The 24,784-nt window shown below is 39.7% G+C and overlaps 1 protein-coding gene across 5 annotated transcripts in view; it reads right to left on the reverse strand.

Annotated features, from left to right (window-relative positions):
• Nucleotides 1-24,784, reverse strand: part of LOC133664736 (zinc finger protein OZF-like) — a 519,603-nt gene that overhangs the window by 72,276 nt on the left and 422,543 nt on the right. Inside the window, exon 3 of one of the 5 annotated variants that reach the window (XM_062069620.1) lies at nt 21,878-24,282. The exons of the other annotated variants lie outside the window; for them this stretch is intronic. Within the exon in view, the coding sequence (XP_061925604.1) occupies nt 23,180-24,282 (1,103 nt within the window). The 3' untranslated portion in view covers nt 21,878-23,179. Of the gene's footprint in view, nt 1-21,877; nt 24,283-24,784 lie in introns of those variants that run through there. 5 annotated transcript variants of the gene reach the window in all.

The raw sequence follows: 24,784 nt of genomic DNA on the forward strand, positions 1-24,784 counted from the left end.
AACTCTAATAACCAAAGTTCCTTGGGTGAATAATGGAAACTCACTACACCGGTATGTTTTAGTGCTTTCATGGCGAGTTTACTGACAGATATAAGTAAGAACTGTACACTACTTAATATTAGAAATGGCAACAGCAGAGGATGAATGTCCCATAACAAGAAGATAGAAAAAAGAAGAAGCTTAGATAGACTATGGAATTGGCACAGATTACAATGGCGGATTTGCGCAAATTTTCAGGATTTATACAGATTCCAAATACACATCAGCAGGTACCAGAAGGTAAGAAAAGTTGGTTTTGCTAATATTGTGAAACAAAACACCAGATAATGTCTGCTAATGGGTGCCATTTTGCGATCCTTATACACACACCATAGTAATACTTGTATCTCTGACTACGGTAGCCGTAATGGGCCGACAATCCATCAAGCGGTGCGGCTTCAAAGTCGTACTAAAACATTTTGACAGATTTTTGAATGCAGAGTGTAATGTTCTTTATTTTCAATAGAACATTTAAAGTTTTGGTGTTGTTTACTGGCGTCATATTGCAGTCTACTGTAACCCGGGTGACAAAACCCCATTAAATGTCCTTTCTATTTATTTATTTATTTATTCGTCATCTAAGCTGTCCTTGCGTGCGTCATTACGTCACGCGGTCACGTGACCTAACACGGCTGTCAGAATAGCATAAAACCCGGAAGTGGGCTGCTACCGGTGAGAGCGAGAGGGACACGCTGTGTGAGGTTGCTGCAGGTATGTGACTCGGTTTTACGCTTTTAATGATTAACTAAGCCTTCTAAACTGACATGTAATAATGTCGAACTGTAGGAGCCGACTACCGGAGCCGTGGGTCGTCCCGCGGGAGTGTTTGACTGTGATTTATCTGCGGAATTGGTGAGTTGCATTTGTGTAGCTTTACGTAGCCTAGCCGCTGCATTCGTTTTGAATGGAGCTGTTAGCATCTACTTATATGCCGGTTTCTCTGAATATAGTAACACATTGAATGAAATGTTATCACTGTTAAACAATTGTCTGATTGTCCTTTGGTTGTTTTACTTGCTGATGGTTATCAGTGCTATGCATCCAAGGCACTTTATGAAGCAGTCCAGTTAACCACTGTGTCTGCTAGCACTCTATTTGTGGATACAGTGTTTACATTTTGATACTATTAGAGAAATTAATATTTTGATATAACAATTATTATATTATTTATTCTAATTGGATTATGAATTATTGTACAATATTAAGGAATATACTTTGCTATTTGAATATAGTTGTATTATTTAGTATTTAGTATTTGAATGTATTTTCTTTTGTGTGCACACTGGAAATTTGACTGGTCCTGCCCTTTTATACAGGCCAGGTTGGATGGCGAGCTTAGAACCCGAACTAGAGTCTGAAGTTTTATGCCTGGAACCGAACCAACCAACTGAACTGAATCCACCTAGGAGGCTCCTTAGCAGCCGCCCTCTGTTTTCCTTCTTTTTTCACCAAAACGCAACGTGTTCATTACGGTCCTCCTGAACATTCACCTTTCCCCCGTCCCTTCACTAAAACCCCTCTGGACACTGCCACCACAACGTGGACTTTGCGGGGCCGTTTAAATGAACTCTGAATTGTGTTGCGCCTATACCATCGTTGGTAGAAAACTAAGGATTGAATTAAGTACACAGTTTGTTGTGAATATTGAATGTTTCTGTCAACTTGTGGAATATGTGAATGTCTATTTGAATTTACATGTTAATGTTTGTTTGTTATTTTTCCTATTATTCTTTAATATAATTTGGTACCATTTAAACTTGAAACCTGTGTTCAGTCTTTATTACTCTCCATTCCTAGAGCTGAATTTAGTTTCTTCTGATCTAGCCCAGACATCTCATTAACTGTTTTATTTAGTACTTGTACAGTGCTTTATTAGAGTAACATACAGGTTAAACTACACATATATATTTTATATGTGACTATCATCTACTGGTCACACTTATCTTTACACCATGTACCAAATAAAATTGCTTCGAGGTCGGTAAGCACAACCAGAATTATTCCGTACATTAGGTGCACCGGGTTATAAGGCGCACTGTCGATTTTTGAGAAAATGAAAGGATTTTAAGTGTGCCTTATAGTCCGAACAATACGGTAAATAAAAATAAACCTAATAACTTCATCCTTGCCGTCATCAATAAATTGTTATGTCCGTATGTTTCCTTCTTGGTGTCTGGATTTTAAATTGGACTAAGAGGTCTCACTCTGTGCATCGCCCTCAGCACCTGAGCATGTTTATTTGACAGTAGACTTACATGAACAAAGTGAGCCTCTTGTCAGTCATTCACAATCTTTGTTTCGGCTACTCGCAATTCTCCTCCACAGGTTTTCCTGTGTGCAGTAGTGTTGGCAACACTCACTTTAATGTTGGAGATGGAACTAGTAATTTTAATACAACGCTGAAGTACAGGCCTCCATTTAGCTGCCCAGGGTATGCCTGTTATATGATTCTTTAATTTTGGGCCTTTTAGAATCAGCATGTCTTCGTCCATTTGTGTCAAGGAGGTGAAATTAGGTCTGAAAACCTTTTGACAAGTTGACCTCATGTCCATAAGGACTTTTCAAAGTGTAGAATACCATCCGCCTTAAACAGAATATTCTACTTTGAAAGTAAACTTGATCATTTATTTTGTGTTTTTGTATGACTTCCTGTCCCACACAAGCAGATTTCAGCTCAATTGAACCGCCTTGTTGTGTCAACCACTAAATATAGAAGCCAGGTGGTGGAAATTGACACATTGACTTGAAAACAAAAAACGGGACGAGTCTGTTGCCGCACCGCCACCGTTCCACATCCAGTCCAGTTACATTTACAAACGTTGCTTGGCGAGATAAATGAATAAACTATACTTGGGGTTCAAGGCATGAAGGAAAAAGAAATATACTTTCAACCCACAGCACTCGTAGTGAGCGAACTCGACCACAAGATGGCGTCATAGCAGAGACAACAATACAGAATACAGATTTACACTGTAAGCAACCTAATCTTTTCTCCAAGTTTATACATCAGTAACTGACATTAAAATCACAGGGGGCGCTGGAGCCTATCCCAGCTGCACTCAGGTGGAAGGGAATTTATCGCAATATAGATGTTAGGCCATATTGCCCACCCCTCGTAAAAAGTGGTCTTCTTTTCCTGTGAATAGAATAAAATGACTTTTATTATCATTATACACAGGTACAATGAGATTAGAAGCAACGGCGTGGCGAAGTTGGTAGAGTGGCCGTGCCAGCAATCGGAGGGTTGCTGGTTACTGGGGTTCAATCCCCACCTTCTACCATCCTAGTCACGTCCGTTGTGTCCTTGGGCAAGACACTTCACCCTTGCTCCTGATGGCTGCTGGTTAGCGCCTTGCATGGCAGCTCCCGCCATCAGTGTGTGAATGTGTGTGTGAATGGGTGAATGTGGAAATAGTGTCAAAGCGCTTTGAGTACCTTGAAGGTAGAAAAGCGCTATACAAGTATAACCCATTTATCATTATCATTTTTAACTCCAGTATCAGTGCGACAGTCTACAATTATGCAAAACATAGGAAGTTGAGAAAAAGAACATTTGTGCAAAAGGAGGTAAGGTGCACAGTCCAGTCCTGAGAACGAATGTTCAGAATGTGTTGTTTAAATATTATACTATATACATATATACTAGGTGTGTGGGAAAAAATCGATTCGAATTCGAATCGCGATTCTCACGTTGTGCGATTCAGAATCGATTCTCATTTTTAACAAATTGATTTTTTAATTTTTATTTACCGGTATTTATTTTTTGATTGTTTTTAATTTAATTTTTTTTTTTTAATTAATCAATCCAACAAAACAATACACAGCAATACCATAACAATGCAATCCAATTCCAAAAGCAAACCCGACCCAGCAACACTCAGAACTGCAATAAACAGAGCAATTGAGAGGAGACACAAACAGCACACAGAACAAACCAAAAGTAGTGAAACAAAAATGAATATTATCAACAACAGTATCAATATTAGTTACAATTTCAACATAGCAGTGATTAAAAATCCCTCATTGACATTATCATTAGACTTTTATAATAAAAAAAAAGAACAATAGTGTCACAGTGGCTTACACTTGCATCGCATCTCATAAGCTTGACAACACACTGTGTCCAATATTTTCACAAAGATAAAATAAGTCATATTTTTGGTTCTTTTAATAGTTAAATCAAATTTACATTATTGCAATCAGTTGATAAAACATTGTCCTTTACAATTATACAACTTTTTTACAAAAATCTACTACTCTGCTTGCATGTCAGCAGACTGGGGTAGATCCTGCTGAAATCTATGTATTGAGAATCCTTTTGAATCGGGAAAAAAATCATTTTTGAATCGAGAATCGTGTTGAATTGAACAAAAATCGATTTTGAATTGAATCGTGACCCCAAGAATCGTTATCGAATCGTGGGACACCCAAAGATGCACAGCCCTAATATATACAGAAGCATTCAGATTGTGGGTGGAGAGTAAAAAATGCACACAGAGAGCTGCTAAACTATAAAATCAGTGCCTATGAGAGTTCACAGTGGTTATGGCTTTGGGGAAAAAACTGTTCTTGAGTCTGTTTGTTTTAGACCTGATGACCCTGTAGCACCTTCCTGAGGGCAGCAGGTCAAACAGGTCAAAGCCAGCGTGAGAGCTGTCCTTATAATGTTGGTAGCTCTGCTGAGGCAGCGGTAGGTGTAAATGTCTATCAGAGAGGGGAGAGGGCAGCCGATGATCCGCTGTGCTGCCTTTACCACTCTGGAGCCTCTCCCTGTCTTCAGTGGTGCAGCTGCTGTACCATGCTGTGATGCAGTATGTTAGCAGGCTCTCAGGTTGGAGTCTAGGTTGTACTTATTGAGGACTATCAGGAAGTGCAGCCGCTGCTGAGCCTTCTTAGTGATAGCAGTAGTGTTCTCTGACCAGGAGATATTGTCAGAGATAAGGACAAGAGACCGGAAGGTGTGGACCCTCTCCACACACTCACCCTTTATCTAGAGGGGGGCTAGGTCAGTGCTGTGTTTCCTGAAGTCGACGACGATCTCCTTAGTTTTCTTGGTGTTCAGAGCAAGGTTGTTCTCTGAGCACCAGTCTGACAACATCCGGACCTCCTCTCTGTAGGCTGCCTCGTCCCCCTTTGAGATGACCGTAGTGTGGTCCGTAAACTTCACTATGTCAGGTTCAAACACTGATGACATCTATTAATCAGACAAGAAGCAAGGAAGCATGCAGAGACAGAGTTCAATTTGGCTCATATGAGGAGACACGTGTTTTGGGCTGTATTCTACAAACCCCGTTTCCATATGAGTTGGGAAATTGTGTTATATGTAAATATAAACGGAATACAATGATTTGCAAATCATTTTCAACCCATATTCAGTTGAATATGCTACAAAGACAACATATTTGATGTTCAAACTGATAAAAAATTTTTTTTGCAAATAATCATTAACTTTAGAATTTGATGCCAGCAACACGTGACAAAGAAGTTGGGAAAGGTGGCAATAAATACTGATAAAGTTGAGGAATGCTCATCAAACACTTATTTGGAACATCCCACAGGTGAACAGGCAAATCGGGAACAGGTGGGTGCCATGATTGGGTATAAAAGTAGATCCCATGAAATGCTCAGTCATTCACAAACAAGGATGGGGCGAGGGTCACCACTTTGTCAATAAATGCGTGAGAAAATTGTTGAACAGTTTAAGAAAAACCTTTCTCAACCAGCTATTGCAAGGAATTTAGGGATTTCACCATCTACGCTCCGTAATATCATCAAAGGGTTCAGAGAATCTGGAGAAATCACTGCACGTAAGCAGCTAAGCCCGTGACCTTCCATCCCTCAGGCTGTACTGCATCAACAAGCGACATCAGTGTGTAAAGGATATCACCACATGGGCCCAGGAACACTTCAGAAACCCACTGTCAGTAACTACAGTTGGTCGCTACATCTGTAAGTGCAAGTTATAACTCTCCTATGCAAGGCAAAAACCGTTTATCAACAACACCCAGAAACGCTGTCTGCTTCACTGGGCCTGAGTTCATCTAAGATGGACTGATACAAAGTGTTTTCAGGCCAATTCATTTTTTTAAGTACATGTAAACATACTGAATGCCTCATGTGACTGAGCAAATCTGGACATTTGTCAAGCATGTTTGTCATTTTGTGTCCTGCAGAAGTCTGTGAAGAACAACTTCTGCCTGAAAAACGGGAGTGTAGCTTCAGGATGGTGAAGGAGGATCCATCAAAGAGGAAGACCAGACGCCAAGGACCCTCTGGCATCTCCTTTTCCTCTTTGACACAGACCCTTCCCTGTAAAAAGGAAGAGGAAGAACGCAGCATCAGTCAGGAGGGAGATCATATTGAAGGACTGGAGGAGTTCCCAGTGACTGGTGTCCCTGTGAAGAGTGAAGATGATGAGGTCAAAGGTGAAAGTGAGGAGAAGAGAGAGGCGGAGCCTCCAAGCAGCAGCTCAACACAACACATGACAACAGAAGCTGATGGAGACCACTGTGGAGGATCACAAGCAGACAAGCTCTTAGCTCCACTATCAGATAGTGAGGACACAACGTCACACTCTCCTGACACTGATGATGAAGACTCTAAAGATGATAAGACATGTCACACTGACAACACTCACTTGAAATGTTCTCACTGTGACAAAACCTTTAAATACCATTGTCGTCTGAAAACACACATGAGAACACACATGAGAACACACACTGGAGAAAAACATTTTCACTGTTCAATATGTGATAAAGGTTTTGTACACAGACACTATTTGAAAGCACACATGAGAATACACACTGGTGAAAAACCTTTTATCTGTTCAATCTGTGGTCAAGGTTTTGCACACAGTTTATATTTGAAAAAACACAGAACAAGACACACTAGAGAAAAATCTTTTATCTGTTCAATCTGTAGTAAAGGTTTTGTAGATAGGGGCAATTTGAAAGTACACATGAGAACACACTCTGGTGAAAAACCTTTTTCCTGTTCAATCTGTGGTAAAGGTTTTGTAGAAAGTGGCAATTTGAAAGTACACATGAGAAGACACACTGGTGAAAAACACTTTTCATGTTCAATCTGTGGTAAAGGTTTTGTACAAAATGACACTTTGAAAACACACATGAGAACACACACTGGTGAAAAACCTTTTTCTTGTTCAATCTGTAGTAAAGGTTTTGTACAAAGTGGCAATTTGAAAGCACACATGAGAACACACACTGGTGAAAAAACGTTTTTTTGTTCAATCTGTGGCTTATCTTTTTCAAGGAAGGAACATTTGAAAGTACACATCAGAACGCACACTGGCGAAAAACCTTTTTCCTGTTCAGTCTGTGGTAAGGGTTTTACAAATAGTGTCAATATGAAAACACACATGAGAACACACACTGCCGAAAAAACACATTCCTGTTCAATCTGCAACAGAAGCTTTTGTAACCAATCAAACCTTGTAGCACACATGAGAACACACCCAGGAGAGAAAGTGTTGAGTTGCAGTGTGTGGTGAAAGATTATCTTCTAAGTACCAGTGTAAGAAACACAAGTGTGCTGGTGAGAACAGCAGAAGCAAATGAAACTGCAGGATTGGAAGTAAACTGTCAAGACTTTAATTTTGACTTTCTAACAACATCAGCACATATAACGTGTGACATTGTTGTTTGTGTAACAATCTTCTTAATATGCTTCTACATTTATAAATTAGATATTTTATATTAATGATGTTTTCAGTCAAGTTCATGCATTAATATGCAACTTTGTGTACTTTTATTAAAATTGTAACAGAACAATTTGACTGAAAAGGTGAGAGTAAACAGTACAAGACATATTTTACATACAATAAACATTTTATATATTCATCAGACAATTTTAGACTTATTCATAATAGTGTTTTTATAGGTGTTTGAAATATTGAATAGTTACAAAGTTGTATTTGTAATTGTTAATGTTTCCATAGATTAGCACCTTTATATGATATACATATGTACTGGTTCACATCTGAAACATCTTCTGGACCACTTCAGGAAGCATATTATTATTTACTTTATACATCATTTGAACCAGTCTTTTATACAATTTTAAAATGTGTGACTTTATGAATTATTTGTTTTATTACTCTCTTTTTGTAATATGATGATTGTGTTGTGATTGTTTTATATGTATGTCCTCAGACCTTTATGCAATATAAAAATGAGAGAAAATAACTGAATTGTTTGTGGAAGGATGGTTTTGTTTTTACAAACTTACATTTGTAGATAAAACAAAAACTCCCATTATTGTGTTTTTAAAAAATGTTATGTTTTTGTTTTCCTTTTTAACATCCCTAAAACAATATCAATTTCAGAAAACAAGTGTGGAGTGTCAGGCAAAAGCCAAAATTTTACATCATCCCACAAAGATTTACTTTGCATACATTCATAAAATGAACTGTTTATTTTGTTTCCCTATCACAGAACGAACAAGTGTTGTCTTTAATTGCAAAACAACATCCTAAAATGTATTTTAAGTGGTCAATTCCGGGTTTTTTTTTGTTTTTTTTATACTCCTTTGCCTTTGGAAGAACAGAAACTTTCAAGTTATTTGTATTTTTTGTTTGTTTTGTTCCACAGAAAATACAGCAAAGAAGAAATAGTAAAGAATTGTCTAATTTCAGAGTTTTAAATCTGTAATATTGTGTCCATCCTCCAAAAGCCCAGAAAGTTTAAACAAGAGTTCTGAAAAACATTATATGCTGTATTTAGAATATTTTAAACGAAAGCTTTTATTTTATGTTTTTTAATATTTGTGTCTATTTGCAAGTCGTACTTAACGAAATCTTCAAATTATTAAATACTTTTATCAGTCAATAAGTGCATCAGCGACCAAATGCCTTTTTCAAACCATTGCTGTACAAAGATGGATTTGTTTCTCATTTTAATATAACAACAATTCCATAGTGGAGTATTGTGTGTGATGAAGTTGTGTTTGTAAATTAGTTTCCAGTACAACAACACTTGCTGGTAGGGATGGGTACCGTTCACATTTCAACCGATACGGCACAAATTCTGGGACTTTGGAATCGACACCAGTCCTCAACTGTACCACTTTTCGGTACTTTTGTGTGTGTTAATAATATTACAATGTATATTAGCATCAATCTAATAATAATAATAATAATGGATTATATTTATATAGCGCTTTTCTAGACACTCGAAGCACTATACAGAGAAGTGAGAACCCCTCATTCATTCACACCTGGTGGTGGTAAGCTACTTTCATAGCCACAGCTGCCCTGGGGTAGACTGACGGAAGCGTGGCTGCAAGTTTGCGCCTACGGCCCCTCCGACCACCACCTATCATTCATCATTCATTCACCAGTGTGAGGGACACTGGGGGCAAGGGTGAAGTGTCCTGCCCAAGGACACAACGGCAGCGATTTGGATGTCAAGAGGCGGGGAGCGTTTCTGACACGGCCGCTCTACCCACTAAGCCATGCCGCCCCCACTATCTAGCACAATTTTCGGAAAAGTGGAGCTTTACTTGACCTACTTTGTAGCATTTTTGAGTCCATTTCTTTGTTGGCATTGACAATTGCAACATTTACCTAAAGGTAGTCTGGCTGAGTCCGCTCTCGGTGCTGCTGGAGTGATCGCCAAGTGTCGAACAGAGGTCAAATTAGTTTGAAGTGCAATAATAAACACACATTCAACATCCAGCCAGCCTGACTGTTTGTCCCCAGCATTGAAAACTTATGCCACGTCTGTCAGTCCGTGCTGACAAGCGCTTTAGTTTATGGGGCCGTCAATAAAGTACTTGTCATTGGCTCATAAATAACATTTCAGTTGTCAATAGCTTTAGTCATGTGACCTACAACCTCAAACTTACTTTCATATTGTTTGTTCATCACTGCTATAGCCGGCTCATGCCTTGAATTTTCCAGTTTTAAGGGATAAGCAGTAGAAAATGGATGGGTGGATGTTTAGTGGCTGGAAACTGTCAAACCTCAAGCCCGCCAAGTGCTTGAACTCAAAGCAGTTTTACACGGTCATAGACTGAGAGGGTGCAGACCAAGAAAGAAGCCCCTGTCCCCAAGTTGCCAACTCTAAGAAGGATTTACTTATAAGTAGGGATGATGTTCGAAACCGGTTCTCCCGGTTGTTCGATAAGAAAAGAATCGTTTCCATGGAGTCAAATCCCTTTTTGAGAACCGTTTCCCGTTATCGAGGCCACTATAGTAAAGAAAAAGAGTTGGTTCTTTATTCGAATCCCTGAGAACGAATCCCGTCCCACAGGAAATGCCCTGTGGGACGTCACAGGAAATAACGTAGCTCAGTCTAATGACTGAGCTACGTAATTTCCTGTGATATCACACAAGCAGCAAAAATAATGGACCGGAAAAAACGCCTCAAGGCATGGCTTCATTTTACAAAAAAATACGACGAGGAAACGGCTATATGCAATTATTGCCAGGCTTCGCTCTCATGTAAGGGGGGAAGTACAACAAGCATTTTGAAACATTTTCAGCCTGCACATAACCTGAACGTTCGAGAACCGTGTCGTGTCTTTGACACGTGGAGAAGCAGCGACAGAGATGACGAAGCACGCCCCTCTTCCTCTGCTTCAGTGCCGGTGAGTAACTAACGTTAACTGTTGCCGGTCAATTTCCATATTTGCTCATTTGTAGCCTTTAGGCTAAAATAAGGTTACCTCTTATGTCAACCAGGACTGCTGTAATGTTAGCCTGACTAACGTTACCTAAGCATAGTCAGTGGCTAACGGTAACGTTAGCGTGAGCCTTTTTGTATGTGTCTGATAACGTTAACGGTATCTTGTAGCCTACACCACTCCAGAGTTTGCAGGTCTGTCTAATAAACTAGTGCTTTCTTTCTTTTTTTTAGTTTATTTCGTGCATGAACACACTTACAGCATAACCCATCACAGTTTCAAATCATTTCACTTCACATCATGTCCGAAAAGGAGTAGGAAGAAGTAAAGCTTATTTAATCCTACCCCTTTCCCACTTCAATCAATCAATCAATCAATCAATGTTTATTTATATAGCCCTAAATCACAAGTGTCTCAAAGGGCTGTACAAGCCACAACGACATCGTCGGTACAGAGCCCACATACGGGCAAGGAAAACTCACCCCAGTGGGACGTCAATGTGAATGACTATGAGAAACCTTGGAGAGGACCGCATATGTGGGTAACCCCCCCCCCCCCCCCCCCCTTCTAGGGGAGACCGAAAGCAGTGGATGTCGAGTGGGTCTGACATAATATTGTGAAAGTCCAACACATCAGCGAAAGTCCAGTCCATGGTGGGGCCAGCAGGAACCATCCCGAGCGGAGACGGGTCAGCAGCGTAGAGATGTCCCCATCCGATGAACAGGCTAGCGGTCCACCCCGGAGCAGAGTAGAAAAGAAAAGAAAAGAAACGGCAGATCAACTGGTCTAAAAAGGGAGTCTATTTAAAGGCTAGAGTATACAAATGAGTTTTAAGATGAGACTTAAATGCTTCTACTGAGGTAGCATCTCTAACTTTTACCGGGAGGGCATTCCATAATATTGGAGCCCGAATAGAAAACGCTCTATAGCCCGCAGACTTTTTTTGGGCTCTGGGAATCACTAATAAGCCGGAGTTCTTTGAACGCAGTTTTCTTGTCGGGACATATGGTACAATACAATCGGCAAGATAGGCAGGAGCTTGACCGTGTAGTATTTTATACGTAAGTAGTAAAACCTTAAAGTCGCATCTTAGGTGCACAGGAAGCCAGTGCAAGTGAGCCAGTATAGGCGTAATATGATCAAACTTTCTTGTTTTTGTCAAAAGTCTAGCAGCCGCATTTTGTACCATCTTTAATCTTTTAATGCTAGACATAGGGAGGCCCGAAAATAAAACGTTACAGTAATCGAGACGAGATGTAACGAACGCATGGATAATGATCTCAGCATCGCTTGTGGACAAAATGGAATGAATTTTAGCGATATTACAGAGATGAAAGAAGGCCGTTTTAGTAACACTCTTAATGTGTGACTCAAACGAGAGAGTTGGGTCGAAGATAATACCCAGATTCTTTACCGAGTCGCCTTGTTTAATTGTTTGGTTGTCAAATGTTAAGGTGGTATTATTAAATAGATGTCGGTGCTGAGCAGGACCGATGATCAGCATTTCCGTTTTCTTAGCGTTGAGTTGCAAAAAGTTAGCGGACATCCATTGTTTAATTTCATTAAACTGGGTGATATGAATGTTGACTGGCTGGGACAGGGGTGTACAAACAAAAATAAGTTACTATCCATTTTAAATGCTTGCAATCTGTCCCAAATTGTTGCCCCTCCCACGAGAATAGGTAGTAATAGTGATGGTATTATTATAGCTACATGCATTGATCATATTTATACAAATGTTCCGGACCAATGCTCCAAAGCAGTCTCGGTTCCTGTAGGTTTTACTGACCACAATATAATATCTGTCACTAGAAAGACAAGGGTTCCTAAACCTAAAGCGAAAATTATTTTTACAAGGTCTTATAAGAGATTTGATGAAGAATGTTTTATTGATGAAATATCCTGTTTAAATTGGAATGAGGTGTGCAGTGAGGAAGACCCTGAGGCTGCACTGGACTTATTTATGTTAATGTACATGAGTGTTGTGGACAAGCATGCCCCTTTGAAGAAGTTTTCTGTCAAAACTAAGTCTGCCCCATGGATTGATAATGGACTTAGAAGTTTAATGACAGAAAGAGACATGGCTAAAAAAGCCTCCGTCAACTCTGGTTTAATTGATGACAGGCATAAGTACTGTTCCTTAAGAAACCAGGTCACAAAGTTAAACAAACTGAAAAAAAGGGAATATTACAAACAGAGGTTATATGATGTGAGATATGATAGCAAAAACTTATGGAATGTTTTGAATGAAATCATGGGTAGAAAGAACAATGTCTGTACACCTTTTGTGGAATCAAATGGGTTGGTACTCACTAAGCCATGTGACATTGCCAATCATTTTAATAACTATTATGTTGACAAGGTATCTCAATTAAGGCATGGTATGCATATATCCAATAACAACAAATCAGCTGACCTCATTAGGAATATTATAATGGATAATAAGGACTGTGAATTCAATTTTCATCAGGTTGAAGTCAGTGAGGTTGAGAGGTTACTACACTCTCTTCCTGACAACAAAGTAGCTGGTGTAGACAACCTGGATAGTAAATTACTGAAAATGACTGCTGGTATCATATCAGTGCCTGTTTGTCATATTTTTAATAAATGTTTACAAGTGGGCCTGTGTCCAAAGATATGGAAGGTGGCTAAGGTTACTCCTCTACATAAGGATACCAAATTGGCTTTCAATGAGGGCAATTCTAGACCAATAAGCATCTTACCTGGGTTATGTAAAATACTGGAGAAATGTGTGTATGCACAAATTCAAGCTTACTTTCAATCAAATGGGCTAGCAACTGATTCTCAACATGCATATAGAACGGGCCACTCTACGTCCACGGCTCTTATACAAATGACGGACGATTGGCTTAATGCTATAGATAATTCTATGTTGGTTGGAGCTGTGCTGTTAGATTTTAGTGCTGCATTTGACATGATTGACCACTCTCTTTTAATTGAGAAACTTAAATGTTATGGTTTTAATACTTCAAGTTTAATGTGGATACATAGTTATTTGTCCTCAAGATCACAACAGGTGTATCTTAATGGCAGCTTGTCTAATAGCAGAAGTTTGGATTGTGGTGTTCCACAGGGAAGTTGCCTAGGACCTTTACTTTTTTCTATATTCACCAATGATTTACCTTGGGCTACCGGGCGTGCAAGATTGGTTCTTTATGCTGATGATGCAACCTTATATCATGCTGCACCATCATGCAGTGTACTTAATGTAGTATTGAGTGAGGAACTAAAAGCTGTGCATGACTGGACAGTATGTAACAGACTTGTCCTTAACACCTCAAAAACAAAAAGTATTATATTGGGGACTAGGCAAGGGTTATCTTGTGACCCAAAGTTGGATTTGAGGCTAGGTATTTCAACAGTTCAACAGGTCAGAAGTGCCAAGCTCCTTGGAGTGATGCTGGACTGCACTCTATCCTGGTCAAATCATATCAGTGATATAGTTACAAAGATGGGAAGGGCTGTTGGTATTTCCAGGAAATGTGCTGGTTTTGCTGATCCACCTCTTCTTTGTCAAATTGTTAAGAGTTTAGTCTTGTGTCATATTGACTATTGTTCTACAGTCTGGGCGTCTGCTGCAAGTGGTGAGCTCAGTAAGCTCCAGATTGTCCAGAATAGGGCAGCAAGGCTGGTTCTTGGTTGTTCACTAAGAACCACTGTGAACCAAATGCATGCTTCTCTTTCCTGGCTAACAGTGCAGAACAGGTTGTTGGCTAATACTCTTATATTGTTCAAATCAGTAACCGGTAGTAAAACTCCTGCTTTTCTCATGGCCCAAATAGTTCACAGTAGCACTATACATAATCACAATACCAGGGCATCCAGTGAGGGGCATTTTGTACTCCCTCGTCCCAGGAAGAATGCTTTGCGGAAATCTTTTATTTATAGATCTTTATCGCTCTGGAATAACCTGCCTCGAATTCTCACCAGCATTGAAAGTAAACAGGTTTTTAAAAAGAGAGTAATATTTTATCTGAGTTTTTAAATTAGTTTGCTCATTGATGATTTGTTTGGTTTTATATTGTGTAGTTATATTTATATGGTAATTATTATTCTGTGACTGTAAATTGTTTGCTTGTTTTTTTATTGATGCTTTTATTTTTTTCTGTATTGTGTAGTTATAATTATATGCTTTTACTTGTAATTGTATTGAATTGTGGACCCCAGGAAGACTAGTGGGTTGTTGAGGCAACAAGCTAATGGGGATCCTTAATAAAAATCAAAAAAAAATTAAGACACGCCTCCAGCTGACTACAATCCGGCGTGTTGGTCAGCTTTAGGGGCATGTAGAGTTGGGTGTCATCAACATAACAGTGAAAGCTAACACCGTATTTGCGTATGATGTCACCTAGCGGCAGCATGTAAATACTAAAGAGTGCAGGGCCAAGAACCGAACCCTGGGGAACTCCGCACGTTACCTTAACATAGTCCGAGGTCACATTGTTATGGGAGACACACTGCATCCTGTCAGTAAGATAAGAGTTAAACCAAGACAAGGCTAAGTCTGACATCCCAATACGCGTTTTGATACGCTCTAATAAAATATTATGATCAACAGTATCGAAAGCGGCGCTAAGATCAAGAAGCAGCAACATAGATGACGCATCAGAATCCATCGTTAGCAATAGATCATTAGTCATTTTTGCGAGGGCTGTCTCCGTAGAGTGATTTGCCCTGAAATCGGATTGAAAAGGTTCACAGAGATTGTTAGACGCTAAGTGTTCATTTAGCTGCTGTGCGACAATTTTTTCGAGGATTTTCGAGATAAACGGAAGGTGGGACACCGGCCGGTAGTTTACCATGAGGTCAGGATCGAGGTTAGGTCTTTTGAGTATGTCAAAAGACATTGTCTTGGTTTAACTCTTATCTTACTGACAGGATGCAGTGTGTCTCCCATAACAATGTGACCTCGGACTATGTCAAGGTAACGTGCGGAGTTCCCCAGGGTTCGGTTCTTGGCCCTGCACTCTTTAGTATTTACATGCTGCCGCTAGGTGACATCATACGCAAGTACGGTGTTAGCTTTCACTGTTATGCTGATGACACTCAACTCTACATGCCCCTAAAGCTGACCAACACGCCGGACTGTAGTCAGCTGGAGGCGTGTCTTAATGAAATTAAACAATGGATGTCCGCTAACTTTTTGCAACTCAACGCTAAGAAAACGGAAATGCTGATTATCGGTCCTGCTAGACACCAACATCTATTTAATAATACCACCTTAACATTTGACAACCAAACAATTAAACAAGGAGACTCGGTAAAGAATCTGGGTATTATCTTCGACCCAACTCTCTCGTTTGAGTCACACATTAAGAGTGTTACTAAAACGGCCTTCTTTCATCTCCGTAATATCGCTAAAATTCGTTCCATCTTGTCCACTAGCGACGCTGAGATCATTATTCATGCGTTCGTTACGTCTCGTCTCGATTACTGTAACGTATTATTTTCGGGCCTCCCTATGTCTAGCATTAAAAGATTACAGTTGGTACAAAATGCGGCTGCAAGGCTTTTGACAAAAACAAGAAAGTTTGATCATATTACGCCTATACTGGCTCACCTGCACTGGCTTCCTGTGCACTTAAGATGCGACTTTAAGGTTTTACTACTTACGTATAAAATATTACACGGTTTAGCTCCAGCCTATCTCGCCGATTGTATTGTACCATATGTCCCGACAAGAAATCTGTGTTCAAAGAACTCCGGCTTATTAGTGATTCCCAGAGCCAAAAAAAAGTCTGCGGGCTATAGAGCGTTTTCTATTTGGGCTCCAGTACTCTGGAATGCCCTCCCGGTAACAGTTAGAGATGCTACCTCAGTAGAAGCATTTAAGTCCCATCTTAAAACTCATTTGTATAATCTAGCCTTTAAATAGACCCCTCCTTTTTTAGACCAGTTGATCTGCCGTTTCTTTTCTTCTCTCCTCTTCTCCCCTGTCCCTTGCGAGGGGGAGTTGCATAGGTCCGGTGGCCATGGATGAAGTGCTGGCTGTCCAGAGCCGGGACCCCGGGTGGACCACTAGCCTGTGCATCGGTTGGGGACATCTCTGCGCTGCTGACCCGTCTCCGCTCGGGATGGTTTCCTGTTGGCCCCGCTGTGGACCGGACTCCCGCTGATGTGTTGGATCCACTGTGGACTGGACTTTCACAATGTTATGTCAGACCCACTCGACATCCGTTGCTTTCGGTCTCCCCTAGAGGGGGGGGGTTACCCACATATGCGGTCCTCTCCAAGGTTTCTCATAGTCATTCACCGACGTCCCACTGGGGTGAGTTTTTCCTTGCCCGTATGTGGGCTCTGTACCGAGGATGTCGTTGTGGCTTGTACAGCCCTTTGAGACACTTGTGATTTAGGGCTATATAAATAAACATTGATTGATTGATTGATTGATTGATTGATTGAGTAGAGGATGAATAACCGCTTTTTTGAATGCTAGGGGAACAGTGCCAGAGGAAAGTGATAAGTTTATAATATTTAACACTGATGGACCTAATAATACAAAAAGCTCCTTGATAAGTTTCCCAGGAATTGGGTCAAGTAAACATGTTGTTTGTTTTGTCCCATTTACACATTTTAACAATTCCTCCAATGTTATTTCATCAAAGAGAGAGAAACTATTTTGGAGGGCAGTGTCCGTCGTATATACAGTCGTATTTGTGTTAATAGAACCCAGTTGTAGCTGGGATGCGTTGTCTTTAATCTCTTTTCTAATGACTTCAATTTTCTTATTAAAGAAATTCATAAAGTCATCTGCTGAGTGGGTGGAGCTACTGGGAGGAGTCCCTTGTTGGGTTAGCGATGCTACTGTACTAAACAAAAATGTAGGATCATTTTTGTTGAGGTGGATGAGATTTGAGTAATATTTAGCTTTAGCTGAGGTAAGCATGCGTTTATAAGTTATTAAACTATCACTCCATGCTTGATGGAAAACCTCAAGTTTAGTCGCACGCCATTTGCGTTCCAGCTTTCTACATGATAATTTATGGGCTTTAGTTTCTTCTGTAAACCATGAAACTTCAGAGCGTTTACAAATTTATACATCATTTACTGACCTTTTTATAATAAAATAGCATCTGTGAATTAGTGTATACAACAGTTTTGTAATATGTAATTAATTAATTCAGTCATTATTAATATATTGAGATGAAGAATATCTTATTGTCAACAAGGTTGAAAGTATTTCTCATAATTCTTCTTTGTACTTTGTAAGCACTATTCATTTGAACAACCTCTTAAAGTGGATCATATCAGTTTAACTTTACTTAATCCATTCCATCATTTAAAGGCCTACTGAAAGCCACTACTAGCGACCACGCAGTCTGATAGTTTATATATCAATGATGAAATCTTAACATTGCAACACATGCCAATACGGCCGGGTTAACTTATAAAGTGCCATTTTAAATTTCCCGCTAAACTTCCGCTTGAAAACGTCTATGTATGATGACGTATGCGCGTGACGTCAATCGTTGAAACGGAAGTATTCGGACTCCATTGTATCCAATACAAAAAGCTCTGTTTTCATCTCAAAATTCCACAGTATTCTGGACATCTGTGTTGGTGAATCTTTTGCAATTTGTTTAATGAACAATGAAGACTGCAAAGAAGAAAGCTGTAGGTGGGATCGGTGTATTAGCGGCTGGCTGCAGCAACACAACCAGGAGGACTTAGTTGGATTGCAGAGGCGCTACCGTGAGTACAGCTTTGGTTTCCAAACATTTGATCGCTTGCCCGTACGTGCGTGTCGCTATGTGCATGTCACATACGTAACTTTGGGGAATTGCCGACTCTGATGGCGGCCGGGGTGTCGTCGAAAGCTACAACGCCCGCCGCCGCACCGCTGTCCTCACCTTGACTTCCTCCGTCTCCAGGCCGCCGACCGCATCGATGTTCGGGTGAAGAAGTCCTTCGTCGCACCGTCGATCGCTGGAACGCAGGTGAGCACGGGTGTTGATGAACAGATGAGGGCTGGCTGGCGTAGGTGGATAGCTAATGTTTTTAGCATAGCTCTGTCGAAGTCCCGTAGCTAAGTTAGCTTCAATGGCGTCGTTAGCAACAGCATTGTTAAGCTTCGCCAGGCTGGAAATAATTAACCGTGTAGTTACATGTCCATGGTTTAATAGTATTGTTGATTTTCTGTCTATTCTTCCAGTCAGGGGCTTATTTCTTTTGTTTGTATTTGCACTTAAGCCCGATGCTATCACGTTAGCTCCGTAGCTAAAGTGCTTCGCCGATGTATTGTCGTGGAGATAAAAGTCACTGTGAATGTCCATTTCGCGTTCTCGACTCTCATTTTCAAGAGGATATAGTATCCGAGGTGGTTTAAAATACAAATCCGTGATCCACAATAGAAAAAGGAGAGAGTGTGGAATCCAATGAGCCCTTGTACCTAAGTTACGGTCAGAGCGAAAAAAGATGCGTCCTGCACTGCATTCTAGTCCTTCACTCTTACGTTCCTCATCCACAAATCTTTCATCCTGGCTCAAATTAATGGGGTAATCGTCGCTTTCTCGGTCCGAGGCGCTCTCACTGCTGGTGTAAACAATGGGGAAATGTGAGGAGCCTTTCAACCTGTGACGTCACGCTACTTCCGGTACAGGCAAGGCTTTTTTAATCAGCGACCAAAAGTTGCGAACTTTATCGTCGATGTTCTCTACTAAATCCTTTCAGCAAAAATATGGCAATATCGCGAAATGATCAAGTATGACACATAGAATGGATCTGCTATCCCCGAGAATGGATCTGCTATCCCCGTTTAAATAAAAAGTAAAAAAATTCAGTAGGCCTTTAACAACACTCAATAAACGATTGGGAACTGAGGAAACTAATTGTTGAAGCTTTGAAAGTGGAATTCTTTCCCATTCTTGTTTTATGTAGAGCTTCAGTCGTTCAACAGTCCGGGGTCTCCGCTGTCGTATTTTACGCTTCATAATGCGCCACACATTTTCGATGGGAGACAGGTCTGGACTGCAGGCGGGCCAGGGAAGTACCCGCACTCTTTTTTTTACGAAGTAACGCTGTTGTAACACGTGCTGAATGTGGCTTGGCATTGTCTTGCTGAAATAAGCAGGGGCGTCCATGAAAAAGATGGCGCTTGGATGGCAGCATATGTTGTTCCAAAACCTGTATGTACCTTTCAGCATTAATGGTGCCTTCACAGATGTGTAAGTTACCCATGCCTTGGGCACTAATGCACCCCCATACCATCACACATGCTGGCTTTTACACTTTGCGTCGATAACAGTCTGGATGGTTCGCTTCCTCTTTGGTCCGGATGACACGATGTCGAATATTTCCAAAAACAATTTGAAATGTGGACTCGTCAGACCACAGAACACTTTTCCACTTTGCATGAGTCCATCTTAGATGATCTCGGGCCCAGAGAAGCCGGCGGCGTTTCTGGATGTTGTTGATAAATGGCTTTCGCTTTGCATAGTAGAGTTTTAACTTGCACTTACAGATGTAGCGACCAACTGTATTTAGTGACAGTGGTTTTCTGAAGTGTTCCTGAGCCCATGTGGTGATATCCTTTAGAGATTGATGTCGGTTTTTGATACAGTGCCGTCTGAGGGATCAAAGGTCACGGTCATTCAATGTTGGTTTCCGGCCATGCCGCTTACGTGCAGTGATTTCTCCAGATTCTCTGAACCTTTTGATGATATTATGGACCGTAGATGTTGAAATCCCTAAATTTCTTGCAATTGCACTTTAAGAAGCGTTGTTCTTAAACTGTTTGACTATTTGCTCACACAGTTGTGGACAAAGGGGTTTACCTCGCCCCATCCTTTCTTGTGAAAGACTGAGCATTTTTTGGGAAGCTGTTTTTATACCCAATCATGGCACCCACCTGTTCCCAATTAGCCTGCACACCTGTGGAATGTTTCAAATAAGTGTTTGATGAGCATTCCTCAACTTTATCAGTATTTATTGCCACCTTTCCCAACTTCTTTGTCACGTGTTGCTGGCATCAAATTGTAAAGTTAATGATCATTTGCAAATAAAAAATGTTTATCAGTTTGAACATCAAACATCTTGTCTTTGTAGCATATTCAACTGAATATGGGTTGAAAATGATTTGCAAATCATTGTATTCCGTTTATATTTACATCTAACACAATTTCCCAACTCATGGAAACAGGGTTTGTACATTTTAGTATTTTAGGTGATACATTCTGCACTTCTTTTAAGGTATATTTTACTATTGTATTTATTGTTACCATGTTAATGTGACACTATGTGCCCCTTATGTCTTATGTCTGTACAGCACTTTGGCCAACTGAGGTTGTTTTAAATGTGCGATATAAATAAATAAACTGAACTGAACTGAACACATCATTCAGTGGCATTTAGTTTTTCCACTGGGAGGGACCAGACAAGCTCTGCTTCTTCCACTCATTTTGGACGGTTGGTTACTTGAGCAAAAGTTGTGCTTGTAAAGTTTTGACATGTTCCAAAAAATACATTGAAAGTGAACATTAATAATAACATTTTAAAGTATTTTTTTGGTTGTATGCCAACTTTGCGGAGCAGCTCTTCACAGCATCACCTCGCTAGTTAGCTTAACGTTAGCATCTTCCATGTTACATCATAACGATGTCGAATAAATGTGTTTGTGTGCCTTACAGACGGACTTGTTATTGGCTAACATATATACACATCATTTTTGGTAAATGTTTTGACTTTATTAGTACATTAACTTCCAGTCTTCACACAGTGAGCGTAGAAATGAGTTTAACATTGGGGGGAGGGGACATCAATTTCTATCTCAAAATAATTTTAGGACAAATAAATGATTACACAGTATCAGTATCAGTCTATGTTAAGCATTTTATGTAGCATTCCCATTTTCCACTTTTTGGTGAACACTTGTGAAATATCCACTTTCATGTTACTCTTTATAGTTAATTAATTAGTCAATTAATAAAATATTTACTGAGTCCTGCTGCTGTTTTTTTGTGGTGTCATTTTCTACTTGTTAAGAGAAGTATTTGTTCTTAAATATATATACAATCCTCCATATTGGCAGCCATAGTGATTCATTTATTCAGCAGAGTAATAAAACTTGGATCTGACAAAAAAGTAAACACAAATGCTGTCTTCCTTGCTGATAAAACATGATAGCAACATGCATCTGCTAGCTCACAATCGCCCCCACTTCTCAGTGTGACGAGTTGGAGTACTACAAGAGGCACTCTAATACAGTGCTTAAATCTGTATTTTTAGTCTTATTATCAAGGAATAATGAGGTCACACTTATATTAAAACATTAATGCTAAGGTTTCGTCCAGTAGTGGGCCGGTGATGATGATGATGATGATGATGATGAAGATGTATCTGTGCAAGGGAACAATTGGATCCACAAGGGACAACAACCCTTTCCACAGACTACACACACCAGAAACATAAATCTCAGAAGCCCACAACAATATATTTAAAGAAGACTTTAGGATTAAAAGTGAAGATGTGAGGTGAAATAAGTACAAATGCAGCAATAAAAACAAGCAACTCCACTCACGATGGCTCTAAAGTTCAGTGATGTGTTGCTAACTTCAGCCTTTTTTTCTTTGTTGATGTTTTGCAGTAGTTAACATCCATGATGTAACAATGCTGCTAATCTACCAGAGTCCACATTTTGCTAACCATTTTATTCATTCATACTTTTAATTGGATAATAACATCAAAAAAATGCAATGGAAAAAATTTGTGAAAAAACAAACAATGAAAATAATAAGATGTCCTCTCTTCAAAGATGAGAAAATAGAATAAAATAGTAGCTACATATATAATATTCAATACATGCACACAACTTAAAAAGTAACTACAGGACAACATATAAGACTAGAAGATGAGAAGCACTACATACAACATCAAATATACATTTATATTAAACATGCTGTGTTTTTAAACTACATTTAGCACAATCACTGTTTAAGTGTTTTTAAATCCCTGCAGCTTCCATGACTGTTGCACACTTGTGTCTACTGACCTGATTCTTAAACCTGAACATCTTAGCACACACAGTGCAACTAAACGGTTTCTCTCCAGTGTGTGTTCTCATGTGTGTGGTCATGCTTTGCTTACCGGGGAAACTCTTCTTACAAACAGAGCAAGTAAAAGGTTTCTCACCTGTGTGTGTTCTCATGTGCAATATCATTTCCTTCTTAGTGTTGAATCTTTTAGCACAATCTGAGCAAGTAAAAGGTTTCTCTCCATGGTGTGTTCTCATGTGCGTGGTCATGTGATCATTTCTGGAGAAACTCTTCTTACAAGCTGAGCAAGTAAAAGGTTTCTCACCTGTGTGTGTTCTCATGTGTCTGGTCATGCTTTCCTTTCTGGAGAAACTCTTCTTACAAACAGGGCAAGAAAAAAAGTTTCTCACCTGTGTGTGTTCTCATGTGTGTGGTCATGTTAAGCTTCCCGGAGAAACTCTTCTTACAAACAGAACAAGTAAAAGGTTTCTCACCTGTGTGTGTTCTCATGTGCAATATAATTTCATTCTTAGTGTTGAATCTTTTAGCACAAGCTGAGCAAGAAAAGGTTTCTCTCCAGTGTGTGTTCTCATGTGTGTGATCATGTGTTCCTTTCTGGAGAAACTCTTCTTACAAACAGAGCAAGTAAAAGGTTTCTCACCTGTGTGTGTTCTCATGTGTATTACCATGTCACACTTTCTGAAGAAACTCTTCTTACAAACAGAGCAAGTAAAAAGTTTCTCACCTGTGTGTGTTCTCATGTGTGTGGTCATGTTAAGCTTCCCGGAGAAACTCTTCTTACAAACAGAACAAGTAAAAGGTTTCTCACCTGTGTGTGTTCTCATGTGCAATATAATTTCCTTCTTAGTGTTGAATCTTTTAGCACAAGCTGAGCAAGTAAAAGGTTTCTCTCCAGTGTGTGTTCTCATGTGTGCGGTCATGCGTTCCTTTCTGGAGAAACTCTTCTTACAAACAGAGCAAGTAAAAGGTTTCTCACCTGTGTGTGTTCTCATGTGTGTGGTCAGGTAATTTTTAGTGTTGAATCTTTTAGCACAAGCTGAGCAAGGAAAAGGTTTCTTTCCAGTGTGTGTTCTCATGTGTGTGGTCATGTGATGCTTTCTGAAGAAACTCTTCTTACAAACAGAGCAACTAAAAGGTTTCTCTCCAGTATGTATTCTCATGTGTACTGTAAAGTTACTCTTCAGTCTAAATGATTTCCCACATTGAGAGCAGTCAAAGTGTTTGTTGTTAGTGTGATGTCTCGTATCACCTTTAGAGTCATTTTTACTCTCCAAAGGTTTTTGGATGTGGTCACTGTGATCAGAAGAGTCTGACATCATGTGGTCCATGTCTGACAGTGGAGCAAAGATGCTGTCTGGTTCTGACTTTATATCTTCACAATGCTCTCCATCAGCTTCTGTGATGTGTTGACTTACAAGCTCCGCCCCTCTGTTCTCCTCACTTTGACTGTGATGAAGCTGTAAGGACTGAGCTTCATCTTCATCATGAAGCTGCTCCTCTTTAATGTGGGAGGGGGCCTGTAGCTCCTTCTGTCCCACACTGGTGTGCCACTCCTCTTCATGACTCCCCGCTGACACCCGCTGGACGTCTGCAGAACAAATGAGGTGTTACTGTATTGAAGTTTGCAGTATTCAAACTATTGACATGTGAGCGAGGCCAAATAGACAGTGATGGGCAAGCTACCTGGACAATGTAGTAAGCTAAGCTACAAGTTACTCTCAATTAAATGTAGCTAAGCTATCCTCAGAGAATTGTAGCACGCTACACTACACGCTACACTGCAAAAGTAGCTTGCCGCATCAAAGCTACATTTAACAGCATTTATATATATATATATATATATATATATATATATATATATATATATATATATATATATATATATATATATATATATATATATATATATATATATATATATATATATATATATATATTTATTGGCCCACATGTATAATATCAATGTTTATGTTGTCCATGGAAAGAAGTTAGTAAGAAGCAAAAGAAAAACAACCAACCATGGATGACAAAAGGACTGAAAAATGCTTGTCACAAAAAAAAGACATTATATGCAATATTAATAACACAGA

Source organism: Entelurus aequoreus, linkage group LG14 (assembly GCF_033978785.1).
Source record: "Entelurus aequoreus isolate RoL-2023_Sb linkage group LG14, RoL_Eaeq_v1.1, whole genome shotgun sequence".
Taxonomy (NCBI): domain Eukaryota; kingdom Metazoa; phylum Chordata; class Actinopteri; order Syngnathiformes; family Syngnathidae; genus Entelurus; species Entelurus aequoreus.